Below are 18,205 nucleotides of genomic sequence, written 5' to 3'. Positions count from 1 at the left end.
ATGTAAAATAAATACATAAATAACCAAAAATGTATCGTAAAAAAATAAAATATGTAATGCTAGAAATAAAGCGTTACTGGATCTACTGATTACCAACAATACAGACCTGATCACGGATGTGGAAATACGGGGCAATTTAGGAAACAGCGATCACAGGTCAATTGGCTTCAGTATAAATCACACAAATAGGAAACATAAGGGGAACACAAAGACACTGAATTTCAAAAGAGCCAACTTCCCTAAACTACGAACCTTGCTAGAAGGCATAAATTGGGATAAAATCTTAGGAACAAAGAACATGGAGGAATATTAAATAAGGGCATTAGCCAGTGCATCCCATTGGGTAATACATTTAAAAGAGCGAACAAAAGTCCTGGATGGCTTAACTCCAATGTAAAAATGCATATAAAAGCAAAGGAGAAGGCCTTCAAAAAATACAAGGTTGAGGGATTATCATCAACATTCAGACTTTACAAAGAATGCAACAAGAAATGTAAGGGTGCAATTAGGGCGGCTAAGATTGAACACGAAAGACACATAGTGGAGGAGAGCAAAGAAGATCCCAAGAAATTCTTTAACCATATTGGCCCCATAAAGAAGGACATCTGGTTACAGAGGATGGGGGGATTTATTCTGCTCAGTCTTCACAAGGGAATCGGGGGGGCTTCAATAACCAAAACTCCAGTGTTTATCCTCATGAGACATCACAGGAAGCACCTCCATGGTTAACAGAGGACAGAATTAAAATTAGACTTAAACTTAACATTAATAAATTACCGGGACCAGATGGTTTTCACCCGAGGGTACTTGGGGAACTCAGTCAAGTAATTGCCAGACCATTGTTCCTAATTTTTACTGACAGTCTACTGACTGGAATGGTACCAGGTGATTGGAGAAAAGCCAATGTAGCACCAATATTTAAAAAGGGCCCAAAATACATCCCTGGGAATTACACACCAGTTAGCCTAACATCACTAGTATGCAAGCTCTTGGAGGGGATGATAAGGGACTATATACAAGATTTTAGTAATGAGAACTGTATCATTAGCAGTAATCAGCATGGATTCATGAAGAATCGTTCTTGCCAAACCAATCTACTAACCTTCTATGAGGAGGTTGCCATCTAGATAAAGGAAGGCCCGTAGACGTGGTGGATCTGGATTTTGCAAAAGCATTTGACACAGTTCCCCATAAAGGTTTACTGTACAGAATAAGGTCCGTTGGCATGGACCATAGGGTGAGTACATGGATTGAAAACTGGCTACAAGGGAGCGTTCAGAGGGTGGTGATAAATAGGGAGTACTCGGAATGGTCAGGGGTGGGTAGTGGGGTCCCCCAGGGTTCTGTGCTGGGACCAATCCTATTTAATTTGTTCATAAACGACCTGGAGGATGGGATAAACAGTTCAATCTCTGTATTTGAGGACGATACTAAGCTAAGCAGGGCAATAACTTCTCCGCAGGATGTGGAAGCCTTGTAAGAAGATCTGAACAAATGAATGGGGTGGGCAACTACATGGCAAATGAGGTTTAACCAGTTGATGTACGTGCTATAGACGAATGACAGCTACAGCGCAGACCTGAATTCGTGGGAGGCCGTCATATGCCGTCATATGCCACCAGTACCCCCTACCAGTGCCACCTCTCAGTGCCCACCAGTGCCACCTATCAATGCCCATGAGTGCCATCTATCAATGCCCACCAGTGGTGCCAATCAGTGCCACCTAGCAGTGTTGCCTATCAGTGTACCAGATCAGTGCCCATTATTGCCACCCATCAGTGCCGCCTCATCAGCATACATCAATGAAGGAGAAAAATTACCTTTTTTTACATTTTTATAACAAAATATAAAAAAAAAAAAAAAAAAAATTTTTTAAATTTGGCCTTTTTACATTTTTTTAACAAAAAATAAAAACCGCAGAGGTGATCAAATACCACCAAAAGAAAGCTCTATTTGTGGGGAAAAAAAATGATAAAAATTTCATTTGGGTACAGTGTTGTATGACCGAGCACTTGTCATTCAAAGTGCGTCAGCGCTAAAAGCTGAAAATTGGTCTGGATAGGTGGGGGGTTTAAGTGCCCAGTAAGCAAGTGGTTAATGTAGACAAATGTAAAATAATGCATTTGGGTGGCAAAAATATGAATGCAATCTATAGACTGGGGGAGAAACTCTGGGGGAATCTAGGATGGAGAAGGACCTGGGGGTCCTAGTAGATGATCGGCTCAGCGATGGCATGCAATGCTAAGCTGCTACTAACAAAGCAAACAGAATATTAGCATTAAAAAGGGGATCAACTCCAGAGATAAAACGATAATTCTCCCGCTCTACAAGACTCTGGTCCGGCCGCACCTGGAGTATGCTGTCCAGTTCTGGGCACCAGTCCTCAGGAAGGATGTACTGGAAATGGAGCGAGTCCAGAGAAGGGCAACAAAGCTAATAAAGGATCTGGAGGATCTTAGTTATGAGGAAAGGTTGCGAGCACTGAACTTATTCTCTCTGGAGAAGAGACGCTTGAGAGGGGATATGATTTCAATTTACAAATACTGTACTGGTGACCCCACAATAGGGAGAAGACTTTTTCGCAGAAGGGAGTTTAACAAGACTCGTGGCCACTCATTAAAATTAGAAGAAAATGGGTTTAACCTTAAACTACGTAGAGGGTTCTTTACTGTAAGAGCGGCAAGGATGTGGAATTCCCTTCCACAGGTGGTGGTCTCAGCGGAGAGCATTGATAGTTTCAAGAAACTATTAGATAAGAACCCGAATGACCGCAACATACAGGGATATACAATGTAATACTGACATATAATTACACACATAGGTTGGACTTGATGGACTTGTGTCTTTTTGCAACCTCACCTACTATGTAATAATACATAAATAAATAATATATAGTTACATAGTAGGTGAGGGTGAAAAAAAGACAAGTCCATCCTAAAAGTGATTGTGGGATCCCCCCGGCGTCGCTCCTGGCTCCTCCTCTTCATTGGGTGCCCCCCCCGGAGAGCCGCTTTGCATGGGGGCACTCTCCCGAGTCCTGCTGCTGCCTCCAATGACACAGACAGCAGGACTCGGGGGCCCCCCCCCCCTGCTGCTATCAAACTATCTAATGAGGATCCGAGACAGCAGCAGGAGCTGTTGGGCTCATTCCCGTCGCTGGAACGATCGGGTTCAGGTAAGAAAAAAACAAAAAAGGTGGGGAGGGTGGTCTGGTGGGGGGGGGGGGGCTTTTCACCTTAATGCATAGAATGCAAACCTTGAGACTTTAGAACTCCTTTAAGGGTTAGAGGTTAATTATTTATTTAGTATTAATTTATTGAATTTATTTATTTTTTTATGATTTTTTACTTGTGTATTTTACATGTATTTATTCATTATTAATAATATTAGTAGTAGTATTAACACCCTAGCAAAAAAAAAAAAAAAATATATATATATGTATATATATATATATATATATATATATATATATATATATATATATATATATATATATAATAATAATAATAATTAAATAATAATAATAATAATAATAATAAATAATAATAATAATTAAATAACCCTAAGGCCCCTTTCACACTACAGCGACTTCAAAGTCACACGATTTTGCAGCGATTTTATTGTGATTTCGCGGCCGTGATTTTGCCACGATTTCAGGGAATGCCTGTGTAAGCTTGAGGTCTATGGACCTCAATTCACATCAAAGTCGGACCACGGTAGCACAGGTACTACTTTGAAGTCGCACAGATATGAACGTCACTAATTGGAAATCATGGGGTACAACTTGTCATGCAACTTTGCAGTTCCAAGTCGCAGGACAAGTGGCACAAATGTGAAAGGGGCCTAACCCCTAATCCTAACCTTACCTCTAACTCCTTACCCTAATGAAAAATAATAATAAAATTATTATTATTATTATTATATTATTTTTTGTTAGGGTAAGGGGTTAGAGGTAAGGTTAGGAGTTGAGGGTAAGAGCCCTTTCACACCAGGCCGCCCATAGCGTCGGCGGTAAAACGCCGATATTTTTAGCTGCGTTTTACCGTCTGATTAGCATTTCAGCCGCTAGCGGGGCGCTTTTACCCCCCGCTAGCGGCCGAGAAAGGGTTAAAACCGCCCGCAATGCGCCGCAATAGTGGCGTTTTGCCGGCGGTATCCCAGTGCTGCCCAATTGATTTCAATGGGGAGCAGCGGTGGAGGAGCGGTAAACACACCGCTCCTTCACCGCTCCAAAGAAGCTGCTGGCAGGACTTTTTTTCCCGTCCTGCCATTGCAGCGCTGGAGACAATGCTGCAGCTGTTTGAGGGCGGATTGCAGGCGCTATTTTTAACGCTATAGCGCCTGCAAAACGCCCTCAGTGTGAAAGGGGTCTTAGGGTTATTTATTATTATTAACTACTTGGCACCCGCACTACAGCCGAAAGACGGCTGCAGCGTGGGCCCTAATTGCCGGGAGGACGTCCTCCCGAGCAAGCGCAGTCTGCGCGACCCGCTCTGTGATCACCGAGTCTATGAGACTCAGCTGATCACAGATTGGAGTAAGGGGTCGATCCCGGCCCCTTACCACATAATCAGCTGTCAGCCAATGACGGCTGATCACGTGATGTAAACAGAAGCTCGGTAATCGGTATTTTTTTCCCCCTCGCGCTGATCACCAGCTTCTGTCAGAGGGACATCGGTCCCTCACTCAGAAAGCCGCGGCTGTGCCCACCAATGTCACCTGCAAGTGCCACCTACCAGTGCCCACAGTGCCACCTACCAGTGCCCACATTGCCACCAATCAATGCCCACCAGTGCTGCCAATCAATGCCCATCATTGTCTAATAATCAGTGCCACCCATCAGTGCCAACAATCAGTGCCACTTACCAGTGCCCATTAGTGCTGCCTTATTAGTGCCCATCAGTGCCCATCACTGCCGCCCTTCATGCCACCTATCAGTGCCCATCACTGCCGCCCTTCATGCCACCTATCAGTGCCCATTAGTGCTGCCTTATTAGTGCCCATCAGTGCCACCCATCAGGTGTCGCCTCATCAGAGCCGCCCATCAGGTGTCGCCTCATCAGAGCCGCCCATCAGGTGTCGCCTCATCAGAGCCACCCATCAGGTGTCGCCTCATCAGAGCCACCCATCAGGTGTCGCCTCATCAGAGCCACCCATCAGTGCTGCTTTATTAGTGCCCATCACTGCTCATCAGTGCGGCCCATCACTGCTCAACAGTGCCCCTCAGTGCCGCCCAGTGCCCTTCAGTGCCACCCATCAGTGCCACCTACCATTGCCCATTAGTGCTGCCTTATCAGTGCAGCCTCATCAGCGCACATCGGTGAAGGAGAAAAAATTACCTGCTTATTTTATAACAAACTATGAAACAGTTTTTTTTTGTTTTTTTTTTCAAAATGTCGGTCCCTTTTTGTTTTATTTAGCAAAAAATAAAAAACCCAACAGCGATCAGATCAACACGTTTTATGCAACATCAACGATTGTTCTTTCTTTGCTCGGTTCACACTATACAAGTGTGCCGGCGTCCAACCGAATCAAAGTGAAAACACCGCACTGGCTTGGCGCATTCCATACAAAGTGGTTCCGGTCCGCTTCGCAGCTGCAAGACGCTTAAAAAAAAAAAAAAAAAAAACAGAAAAGCCGCACTCAGATGTACGAAAACTCCAAACAGGTTTATTGGCAATCCATTAATACATCACAGCCTCAGCAGACAGGGAAAAGCATTGACGCGTTTCGCGCTACAGGCACCTGTAGCGTGAAACGCGTCAACACTGTTCCCTGCCTGCTGAGGCTGTGAGTTTTTTTTGTAATAATGGATTAACAATAACCTTGTTTGGAATTTTCATACATTAATACAAATACAACACAGCAGAAGCGGCGCCCACCCCCCCTACATGGAAAAGTGCAGAATCACATGTGGATATATCTGCTATGGGGCGGTCCAGAAGTAATTGTTAACCACTTACGGACCGCCCTCCGCCGTTCTACGTCGGTAATTTGATGTTGAATACCGGTGTCACGGCAGCAGATAACTGCCGTAACCCCGGTATTTTCTACAATGGCGGGCGGTCCGCTTTAAGCTAAAAGTGGTCTCAGTGGCGGATTCGCTGCAAGATCACTTTTAATCGGCGGCGGGAGAGGTGGCCACCGCCCCCCCCCCACACCCCCGCTGCGTTACAGTGGTCTCCGCCGCTTACCGGAGCCGTCGGTAGCGGCGGAGACGATCCGATCCTTTCCCCTCAGAGGCACTAAGTCGAGTGAGGGAACGATGGCCCCCAACTCAACTCAATGACGTAGGATGATGGGAGCGATGTCAAACGTTACTTCCGCCCAGCGGCCTTAGACATTTTTTTTATTAAAAAAAAAAAAAAAAAAAAAAAAGGACTTTTTTTATTGTTATTGCATTTAAGTGTAAATGTGAGATCTGAGGTCTTTTCGACCCCAGACCTCACATTAACCACTTAAGCCCCGGACCATTTGGCTGCCCAAAGACCAGAGCACTTTTTGCGATTCGGCACTGCATTGCTTTAACTGACAATTGCGCGGTCGTGCGACGTGGATCCCAAACAAAATTGAGGTCCTTTTTTCCCCACAAACAGAGCTTTCTTTTGGTGGTATTTGATCACCTCTGCGGTTTTTATTATTTGCGCTATAAATAAAAAAAATAGCAACAATTTTTTAAAAAACGCATTATTTTTTACTACAATATCCCCAAAAAAATTATACAAAAAAAAAATTTTTTTCCCTCTTTTTAGGCCGATACGTATTCTTCTACATATTTTTGATAAAAAAAAAATAAAATAAAAAAAAAAATAAAAAAAATCGCAATAAGCGGTTGATTGGTTTGCGCAAAAGTTATAGCGTCTACAAAATAGGGGTTGGTTTTAAGGCATTTTTAATAAATATTTTTTTTTTTTTTTTTTACTAGTAATGGCAGCGATCAGCGATTTTTATCATGACTGCGACATTATGGCAGACAGATTGGACACTTTTGGCGCGATTTTGGGACCACATTTATACAGCGATCAGTGCAATTAAAAATGCATTGTTTACTGTGTAAATGTCACTGGCAGTGAAGGGGTTAACCACTAGGGGGCAGTAACGGGGTTAAGTGTGTCCTAGGGAGTGATTCTAACTGTGGGGGGGGGCGTGGCTATATGTGACACGACACTGATCACCGCTCCCGATTACAGGGAGCGGTGATCAGTGTCCTGTTACTAGGCAGAACGGGGAAATGCTTGTTTACACAAGCATTTCCACGTTCTTCCTCTCCATGAGACAATCGCGGGTATCCCCGTGGACATCGGGTCCGCGGGACCCCGCGATCACACTCACGGAGGACGCGGTGGTCTCTTCTCTGTCTGGGAGATGCGCCATTTGGAAAACACTGCCCCTTACCCTAGTTGGCACTGGCAGGGTCAATCTAATTAAGATGTCAATTCTCCCTAAAATACTTGTACCTCTTTAGGAAGACCCCGATCCCCATACCGAAATCCCTTTTAGAAAAATAGATAGCATAATCACCTAATTTCTCTGGCTTGGGGGTACGCCCAGGATAGCGAAAGCGACGTTACAACCCCCGACTTACCTAGGGGTCCTGGCCCTACCCCGTTTTATTAAATACGGTTACGGTTCGTTGGTGGTTCTCGGGTGAACCGGTCAACCCAGCTGCCTCTCTTGAAGCGGATCTGCTGGGCTCCTAGGCTGAACTGAGAAATCTGATCCACCAAGGACCCCGGTCCAATACCAGAATCACCACCTCAATGAAAACTACGTTGAAGGTATGGGATACTGTCTGGTCTAAGGTGGAGGAAGTGGACACTTGGTCCCCACGCACCCCACTTTGGGGTAACCCTCGATTGCCTCACTTTTGAAACCCATACCTGATCCAGTGCTATGAGCAAGGTTTGAAATCAAGACACTGGGAGACATAATGACCAATGGTAGACTGCTTAGCTTTGATGACCTCAAAAGGGCCCGGAACCTCCCCAGCCGCATGTTGTTTAGCTACCTACAACTTTCATGCCCAATTTCTGCAATCCATTAGGTTAGAGGCAAACACTGTAGAGGCCTTGCTGAAGGCCTCGGAGACGGGCGGGACTTTGTCCGCCATATACTCCATTCTAGCGGGACTTGATACTTCAAAGGTCTCCCAGCTGTTTTCGGCATGGCAATCGGATATCCCCGCGCTGGCTGACGATGACTGGGAGGAAGGTATCCAGCAGTACATCCCATTAATGATCTCGGCCAGGGACCGCCTCACACAACTGAAGTTCATCCATCGGGTCTACTACTCCCCGGAAAGACTGGCTAGAATATACCCAGATAGACAACCGGCCTGCCATAGATGCAGTGCAGAGGTTGGATCCTTCTTTCATGTAGTGTGGTCGTGCCCGCAGCTGAGGCCCTTCTGGACGGGGTAGTGGAGGTGATAAACTCCATAGGTAAACTAAGGGTCCCCCTGTGACCCAATACCCTTACTGCTGGGTATCTGCGACACATTAGAGGCTCCTCAATCTAAAAAGCTATTTGTATTTTATGCGGCTTTTTATGCTAGGAAGACGATCCTGATACAATGGAATAGGCCCCCCCCCCCCCACGGTCCAACGGTGGCAATCCCTGATTGATCTGGCACTGTCACTGTATAAACTGACATACATGGGACGTAATTGCCCAAAAAAAGTTGGACAAGCTATGGGCGGGCCTGGGTCCATGAACGACGGTTGCCTGTGGGATAGGACTTGGAATAAGGTAGTACAGATCATTGATAGGTAGAACCACACACAATGCCTAATGATGGTAACTTACAGCTGAAGTTGAACCCCCTCTTTCCCTCCTACCCTTCAATCCCCTGCTGACCCCCCCCCCCACCTCCCTCAAAACTGGTAACCTGTAGAATTTATTAAACGTCGCCTATGGAGATTTTTTTTTTTACGTGTCAAAAGTTTGTCACCATTCCATGAAAAAAGTGTATTTTTTCCCAAAAAAATTGCGTTTGTAAGACCGCTGCGCAAATACGGTGTGACAAAGTATTGCAACGACCGCCATTTTATTCTCTAGGGTGTCTGAAAAAAAATATATATATATTTATATTTAGGGGTTCTAAGTAATTTCATAGCTAAAAAAAATAAATTTTAACCACAAAGTTTGAAAAAAAGGCCTGGGCCTTAAGTGGTTAATGGAATCACCACACATCAGTAAACGCACGCACCAGTCCCCTCTTCTCCAAGGATCAGATTGCAACTTTATAGACATCAGACTCGACCTAGGATGAGATGTCACCAGTCGGCTGCAGGCAGGAGAAGCATTTCCTCAGTCTCCACCCCCCCTTCTACTTTGATCATACAGCACAGTTACCAATAGCGCCCTCTAGTGGCTAATCTATAACTGTCTACTATATAATTATTATTATACAGGATTTATGTAATGGCAACAGTTTACAAAATAAAAGGGAGCCAGTACAATACAATACAAGAGGGTTAAAAAGGCCCTGTGAATGAGAGCTTACAATCAGAGAATACATAAAATTAAGTAAAAATAAAATACACAAAATAAAAAATATTATGACAGATGAATGAATATATATATATATATATATATATATATATATATATATATATATATATATATATATATATATATATATATTTTCCATCCAGGATTGCTGCACTTCCTTTTTTGGGGGGAAATAACAAATAAATTTTAAGTGCAGCAATCCTGGACCATTTATTGTATATACAGTATATGGCTGTGGGAAAGCCTAATTGCACAAAAAAAAAAAAAAAAAAAAAAAAGAAGAAGAACACAATATATATAGATAGATAGATAGATAGATAGATAGATAGATAGATAGATAGATAGATATAGATATATATAGATATAGATATAGAGAGAGAGAGAGAGAGACACGCTGTGGTGTGTGTCGATCTATTATAAAATAAAAATATATCATTGAATAATAGAATAATAAAAAACACACTGTATATGTGTTTATTATTAATAAACATTTTAAAGTAAAGAAAGCATTTCAAATTAATTAAAAAATTGCTAATGGAAATAATAATTATTAAGTAAAATCTATGTTTACATATGTATTAATACAAATAATTAAAATATAAATAATATAGTAATAATAATTATAAAAATACACAACTATATATGTAAAGTAAAAAGTATAAAAGTCAAATCCTAAATTAAATTGTCAAACAGCCATGACAATCAGGCGGCGAGCGGACATCGATTTCACTGCAACCACCCTGAAGAGCCAGAAATTCTGCTTAAAATGACCCAAATCTGATCTCGGCTCCCAATTTCCAGATGTAGAACCCCCTGGCCTTTCCAGGGAGACCTTTGGGAAGGATCTTCAGTAAAATCTGCTCACCTACCTCCTACTTACCTTCAAAGCCTCCGGTGACATCCGTCCCCCCAACATGTCAGGTCTCACTGTTCCAAGCTAACCCCATCTCTGCAATCAACAATCCCAAACATTCCCCTCCTGGGGGATTTTCGTGACGGGCCGCCAACGTGAGCCATTAATTCTGTTTATTTCCCCTCTCTATGTATATTATTATGAGGGGCGCATTCCTCCGCCCCCCCCCCCCCCCTCCTCCTCTGCCCCGGCCTAGGAAATCTTTGGCCAATTATCCCGGCTGGCAGGAAGTGTGACGGTGCTACAAACAATACAATGTTTATTTATACAGGACGAGCTCTCAGGAGAAGAACCCAGGGAACAATACACCGGACTCTGACACCTACAGGACTCGGGACATTTTTTTGGGAAAAATGTATACTATGTTATGTCACTAATAGGGGGGTTGGGGTGTAAGTTAAAGAGAAGCAACAAGATCTGAAAAAGTCAGGCTAACACCTACAGTAAACACCCAATGAAATATAAATGGGAAGTGGTTTTGCCTGTCAAGGATTTATAGTTCTGTCCAGCCAGTCTTCAAATTTTCACAGCTCTGCCACAAAGCACAGCCAACCTGGTGGCCTGTTATTCATTTGCTTAAATAGGGACAATACACTGCCCCCCCCACCGACACCAGGGACACTACACCCCCCCCCCCGCCCCACTGACACCAGGGACGCTACACTCCCCCCTCGCCCCACCGACACCAGGGACGCTACACTCCCCCCTCGCCCCACTGACACCTGGGACGCTACACTCCCCCCTCGCCCCACTGACACCAGGGACGCTACACTCCCCCCTCGCCCCACTGACACCAGGGACGCTACGCTCCCCCCTCGCCCCACCGACACCAGGGACGCTACACTCCCCCCTCGCCCTACCGACACCAGGGACGCTACACTCCCCCCTCGCCCCACCGACACCAGGGACGCTACACAGACCCCCCCCCAGGGACGCTACACTGCCCCACACCGACACCAGGGACGCTACACTGCCCCACGCCGACACCAGGGATGCTACACAGACCCCCCCCGCAGACACCAGGGACGCTACACAGACCCCCGCCGACACCAGGGACGCTACACAGACCCCCGCCGACACCAGGGACGCTACACAGACCCCCGCCGACACCAGGGACGCTACACAGACCCCCGCCGACACCAGGGACGCTACACAGACACCAGTGAAACTACAGTGATCACCAATAACACCAGAGGCACTACACTCATCAACATTGAAACCAAAGGCACTATATGGTCCACCCCCGATACCAGGGTCCATTACCCTTTACTGCATCAGCACACTTCTTCACCGACTGCCACGGTACGAGGGCACTTCAGCTCTGACTGTGCCAACTGAATGCCTCACTTTCCACTTACTGCCATTGTAAGAGCACCCAGAATACCATAAATTGCTGTACCATGTACAACGTGCAATCAATTACAAAGTTGATTGTTGGTTACCGTATTCATATATTAGACAAGGTCAGTGGTTCCTATATCGTTAAACCAACAATCAGTGCCACCAAAATAAAGGACAGGGAGCTTGGCCAAACATGGGATTTGTGACAGGGCGCCACATTTTAAAAAAGCGGGCACACCTATGTGCAAACTTAGGATATTTTTACTGTAATCCCATAAGATCCAAAGACTCAAAGACACTCTGGTCTCCTTTACCAAGGTAATAAAAACGCAACAACTCCTCACATGTATGTAGCATCATGAAGGTATACCTACATGCCCAGTTATGAGAAACCAGGTCCACCTGGGACTCTTCCACCCACTCACGTGTGCTCAATGCCAGCTCCAGGGTGATATACCAAAAACTAAAGCAGTACACATCTAAGCATCTCTAAACCCAAAAGCAGATTAGAACGTCCTTCCTAAACCTGTCCCAAGACAGTCCATGTGTTGTGGATCTCCACATATTGGTGAAACACAAAATTACCTCATCTGTGGTGGCTACTATTTGTGGACACGCATTACCAGGTCAAGCCTTGGGTAGAATACATGTCCTGCTCTATAAAGTCAGCTGTGAAGATGTCCGACCAGGAGGTCTACAGATTCACAGTGTTCTGTGGGTACCCTTTACTAGGTTAGGTCTTGGGTAGGGTAGATTCCCTGCTCCATGAAGTCACCTGTGAAGACCATTTGGGAGGTCTACAGGTTCACCGTGTTCTGTGGGTACCCTTTATTAGGTTAGGTCTTGGGTAGGGTACATTCCCTGCTCCATGAAGTCACCTGTGAAGACCATTTGGGAGGTCTACAGGTTCACCGTGTTCTGTGGGTACCCTTTATTAGGTTAGGTCTTGGGTAGGGTTGAAGTCGCTGCTCCATGAAGTCACCCGTGAAGACCATTTGGGAGGTCTACAGGTTCACGTTGTTCTGTGGGTACCCTTTATTAAGTCAGGTCTCGGGTAGTTCCTTTTGGAATTTGTTCTACAGAACATAAAGAGCCATTTATTCCATCATGTATACATACCATGCTTTGTTCTTCATGTGTTTTTTTTATAACAAGAAGGACATTTTAAAAGGTGTGGCAGCTTTCAACTGCCATAAGATTTCTTCATTAGTATTACAGAGTATTAGTATGACAAAAGAACTCAAACTAGGTTTTCTCCATATTCTATTTGTCCACCATCTATAAATTGGTCGATATAAAAAGTCCTTATAGATTGTGAGCTCTTCTGCCTCTTGTATCTCTCCCTGATAACTCCAGGAGATTGTATCCCCCTTATACCAGTATCTTCCTTATGCTCACGGCACAGTTACTATCGCCTAACAGAAAGTTTTTGAACCACGTGACCGCCAATCACAGTGGTCATGTGGTCCTAAGCCCCGCCCCCCCAGTGTCATAAACCTCGTAAAGAGCTGGGAGGTGCCAGTGCCAAGAGGTTAATAGATTGTAAGCTCTTCCACCTTCAGTATCTTTCTTTATACCCCAATAGATTCCAGGCTCCATTATCCATCCTTATGCCCTAATAAAGTGTAAGCTCTTTAGCCTTCTGTATCCTTTTCCTCACACCTTGATAGATTGTAACCTCTCTCTCCTTCTGTATACCCTAAAGAGACGGCAAGCTCTGCTATCTAATGCAGCTAACCTTATACCATGATAGATTGTAAGCTCTTCTACCTTGTGCGTTCTCCCTCATACCCCCAACAGACTGTAAGCGCCATTATTTGGGGTTTCCACCCTTATGCCCTAAGTTCTTCAGTCTTCTGTATCTTATCCTTACAACCTGATAGATTGAAGCTCTACCTTCTTCTGCATACTCCCGTATACCCCGATACACTAAACAGCAGAGCTTACAGTCTTTCCACCCTTATGCCCTAATAGATTGCAAGCTCTTCAGTCTGCTTACCTTACAACCTGATGGGGTACACAGAAAGTGGGAGAGCTTCAATCTATAAGGTTGTAAGTAAAGAATACAGAAGACTGAAGAGCTTGCAATTTATTAGGAGTGTAAGGGTGGATAACAGAGCTTACAATCTATTAGGAAGTAATGGAGTATACAGAAGGTAGAAGAGCTTACAGTCTGTTAGGGAATAAGAGAAGGTAAATGGGATAGAAATGCTTACAATCTATCAGGGTATAAGGTAGAATACAGTAGATAGCAGCGCTTACAATCGATTAGGGTATAAGGGAGGATACAGTAGATAGCAGAGCTTACAATCGGTTAGGGTATACAGAAGGTGGAAAGCTTCAATCTATCATGTTGTAAAGAAAGAATACAGAAGACTGAAGAGCTTGCAACCTATTACAGCGTAAGGGTGTATAGGGTAGATAACAGATTACAATAGATTAGGTATAGATTATTCACCTTCTGTATCTCTCCCCCCCCCCCCCCCCAGCTCTTCCACCTTCTGTACCCACACTGCCAAGATCCTCCACCTTCAGCATCTCCCACCGCCCCAAGCTCTTCCACCTTCTGTATCCCCACCCAGGTTCTTCCACCTTCTGTGCCCACCCCGCCAAGATCTTCCATCTTCTGTATCCACCCCGCCAAGCTCTTCCACCTTCTGTATCCCCCACGCCAAGCTCCTCCACCTTCTGTATCTCCCACGCCAAGCTCCTCCACCTTCTGTATCTCCCACGCCAAGCTCCTCCACCTTCTGTATCTCCCACGCCAAGCTCCTCCACCTTCTGTATCTCCCACGCCAAGCTCCTCCACCTTCAGCATCTCCCACCGCCCTAAGCTCTTCCACCTTCTGTATCCCCACCCAGGTTCTTCCACCTTCTGTGCCCACACCGCCAAGATCCTCCACCTTCAGTATCTCCCTCACCCCAAGCTCTTCCACCTTCTGTATCCACCCCGCCAGGCTCTTCCACCTTCTGCATCCACCCCGCCGAGCTCTTCCACCTTCTGTATCCCCCCCCCCCAAAGCTCTTCTACCTTCTGTGCCCACCCTGCCAAGATCTTCCATCTTCTGTATCCACCCCGCCAAGCTCTTCCACCTTCTGTATCCCCCACGCCAAGCTCCTCCACCTTCTGTATCTCCCACGCCAAGCTCCTCCACCTTCTGTATCTCCCACGCCAAGCTCCTCCACCTTCTGTATCTCCCACGCCAAGCTCCTCCACCTTCTGTATCTCCCACGCCAAGCTCCTCCACCTTCTGTATCTCCCACGCCAAGCTCCTCCACCTTCTGCATCTCCCACGCCAAGCTCCTCCACCTTCTGCATCTCCCACGCCAAGCTCCTCCACCTTCAGCATCTCCCACCGCCCTAAGCTCTTCCACCTTCTGTATCCCCACCCAGGTTCTTCCACCTTCTGTGCCCACACCGCCAAGATCCTCCACCTTCAGTATCTCCCTCACCCCAAGCTCTTCCACCTTCTGTATCCACCCCGCCAGGCTCTTCCACCTTCTGTATCTCCCACGCCAAGCTCCTCCACCTTCTGTATCTCCCACGCCAAGCTCCTCCACCTTCTGTATCTCCCACGCCAAGCTCCTCCACCTTCTGTATCTCCCACGCCAAGCTCCTCCACCTTCTGTATCTCCCACGACAAGCTCCTCCACCTTCTGTATCTCCCACGACAAGCTCCTCCACCTTCTGTATCTCCCACGACAAGCTCCTCCACCTTCTGTATCTCCCACGACAAGCTCCTCCACCTTCTGTATCTCCCACGCCAAGCTCCTCCACCTTCTGTATCTCCCACGCCAAGCTCCTCCACCTTCTGTATCTCCCACGCCAAGCTCCTCCACCTTCTGTATCTCCCACGCCAAGCTCCTCCACCTTCTGTATCTCCCACGCCAAGCTCCTCCACCTTCTGTATCTCCCACGCCAAGCTCCTCCACCTTCTGTATCTCCCACGCCAAGCTCCTCCACCTTCTGTATCTCCCACGCCAAGCTCCTCCACCTTCTGTATCTCCCACGCCAAGCACCTCCACCTTCTGTATCCCCCCCCCTGGCCCCAGCTCTTCCACCTTCTGGGCCCACACCGGCAAGATCCTTCACGTTCGGTATCTTCCCCCGCTCCAAGCTCTTCCACCTTCTGTATCCACCCCACCAAGCTCTTCCACCTTCTGTATCCCCTCCCCCCCACCAAAGCTTTCATCTTCTGTGCCCATACCGCCAAGATCTTCCATGTTCTGCAGCTCCCCCCACCCCAAGCTCTTCCATCTTCTGTATCCACCCCGCCAAGCTCCTCCACCTTCTGTATCCCCCCCCAAAGCTCTTCCACCTTCTGTGCCCACACTTGCAAGATCCTTGCAAGATCCTCCACCTTCTGTATCCCCCACCCCAAGCTCCTCCACCTTCTGCATCTTCCCCAACAAGCTCTTACACCTTCTGTATCCCCCACGCCAAGCTCCTCCAACTTCTGCATCTCCCCCACAAAGCTCTTACACCTTCCGTATCCTTCCACCCCTTCTGTATCCCCCCCCCCCCCCCACCCCCCAAGCTCTTCCACCTTCTGTATCCCCCCCCCAGAGGTACATTACAGTCTTGCTGGGCTTTTGCTTTACATACTTAACCAGTCCATGAACAGTTCTATCAGAGGCTCTCTTGGTCTTCCGGACCTTGTTTTGACTTTAACGCCCCCCTAAATTCCATGTGTTAATGGCATTCCAGATAGAGGAAATTGCTTGCAGGAAGTGTCCGGAGATCTTTTTATAGTCCCCGCTTTGTACGAGCCAATTATTTAATTTCCTTACTTAGCTGTTTACAGGAGCCCATGGGTGCAGAGGACAAAAACAAGACCTGGAGAGGTCTCCAGGTCAGGGGGGGGATCTGACTAACTAGCAAAACTGCGAAAAGCAGAGGAGACTAAGTCTCAGGATATCAGGAATGACAAGCTCCACAGTCTCTCTGTAGAGGTGTCAAGTATTTACAACAAAGAGTAAAATGAGCTAAAAAAAAAAAAAAGCCCTCTCTCCGAGCAGCTTAGACCCCCTGCTGCTCCTCCCAGCAGTAACTCTGCAGCTCAGTTCCCCCTGCTCCCCATTTCTAGCAGTGACTCAGCAGCTCAGCTCCCCATTTCTAGCAGTGACTCAGCAGCTCAGCTCCCCATTTCTAGCAGTGACTCAGCAGCTCAGCTCTCCCTGCTCCCCATTTCTAGCAGTGACTCAGCAGCTCAGCTCCCCCCTCCCAGCAGAGATTCAGCAGCTCAGCTCCCCCTGCTTCTTTTTTTTATCAGTGACTAAGCAGCTCATAGGGGGTGTACAGGAGTGAGAGCTGAACTAATTAAATTACGCCCTTTGTGATATTCCCAGATGAGCCAAAACGTTTCTGCACACCACTCCCAAATTCAGAGGCAGCTGCATAATAGCAGTTAACAGAAAGAAAAAAAAACTCACACAGTGACAAACTTTCTCAACCCCCCCCCCCCCCCCCCCCAATAATAAGCGTGGGGAACAGAAAACCCAAAAATGAAAAGATCAGTTACCTCCGGACAATCATCTTGAGAATCTTGTAGGAACCTTTGATCAAGATTAAAGCTTCTTGACGCGATCCATATAAGGGAGTACCATTAATATTCACCAGTTCATCCCCCACTTCCATCTTCTCGCTTTTCGCTGCTTTGCCGCCATCTTCAATCTGCCGGAGATGGAAAAAAATAAAATAAATGTTTGGAAAAACAAATTCTAAAATCATAATTTTTGTTCCCTAATCACTATGTAATATTTCACAGCTGACACATATCATTTATAATATATTATTTTATATTCTTTTTTTTGTTCTTTTGAATAATAATGAATTTATTTTATTTATTTTAGGTACTTCTATAGCGCCGTGAATTTACGCAACGCTTTACATATATATTATACATTCACATCAGTCCCTACCCTCAAGGAGCTTACAATCTAAGGTCCCTAACTCACATTCATACATACTAGGGCCAATTTAGACAGGATCCAATTAACCTACCAGCATGTCTTTGGAGTGCGTGTGTGTGTGTAATATATATATATTTTCATATATTTTCATACATACATACATATTTACAATATCTCACAAAAGTGAGTACACCCCTCACATTTTTGTAAACACTGAAGAAATGACACTTTGCTACAATGTAAAGTAGTGAGTGTACAGCTTGTATAACAGTGTCAATTTGCTGTCCCCTCAAAATAACTCAACACACAGCCATTAATGTCTAAACCGATGGCAACAAAAGCGAGTACACCCCTAAGTGAAAATGTCCAAATTGGGCCCAATTAGCCATTTTCCCTCCCCGGTGTCATGTGACTCATTAGTGTTACAAGGTCTCAGGTGTGAATGGGGAGCAGGTGTGTTAAATTTGGTGTTATCGCTCTCACTCTCTCATACTGGTCACTGGAAGTTCAACATGGCCCCTCATG

The 18,205-nt window shown here is 45.8% G+C and overlaps 1 protein-coding gene across 2 annotated transcripts in view; it reads right to left on the bottom strand.

Annotated features, from left to right (window-relative positions):
* The window catches only part of LOC141108721 (protein Shroom4-like), a gene marked incomplete at its 3' end in the record, with an annotated part of 39,678 nt that extends 21,955 nt beyond the window's left edge, over window positions 1-17,723 (bottom strand). The window contains 1 exon segment of one of the 2 annotated variants that reach the window (XM_073600606.1): window positions 17,290-17,723. In XM_073600606.1, coding sequence (XP_073456707.1) covers window positions 17,290-17,498 — 209 coding nt within the window. 2 annotated transcript variants of the gene reach the window in all.
* Between the last annotated feature and the right edge of the window lie 482 nt (window positions 17,724-18,205).

The sequence above is a fragment of the Aquarana catesbeiana genome, linkage group LG09, assembly GCF_042186555.1.
Source record: "Aquarana catesbeiana isolate 2022-GZ linkage group LG09, ASM4218655v1, whole genome shotgun sequence".
Taxonomy (NCBI): Eukaryota; Metazoa; Chordata; class Amphibia; order Anura; family Ranidae; genus Aquarana; species Aquarana catesbeiana.
The sequence above is the reverse complement of the archived record's forward strand: the minus strand, read 5'-3'. Positions and strand labels throughout refer to the sequence as shown.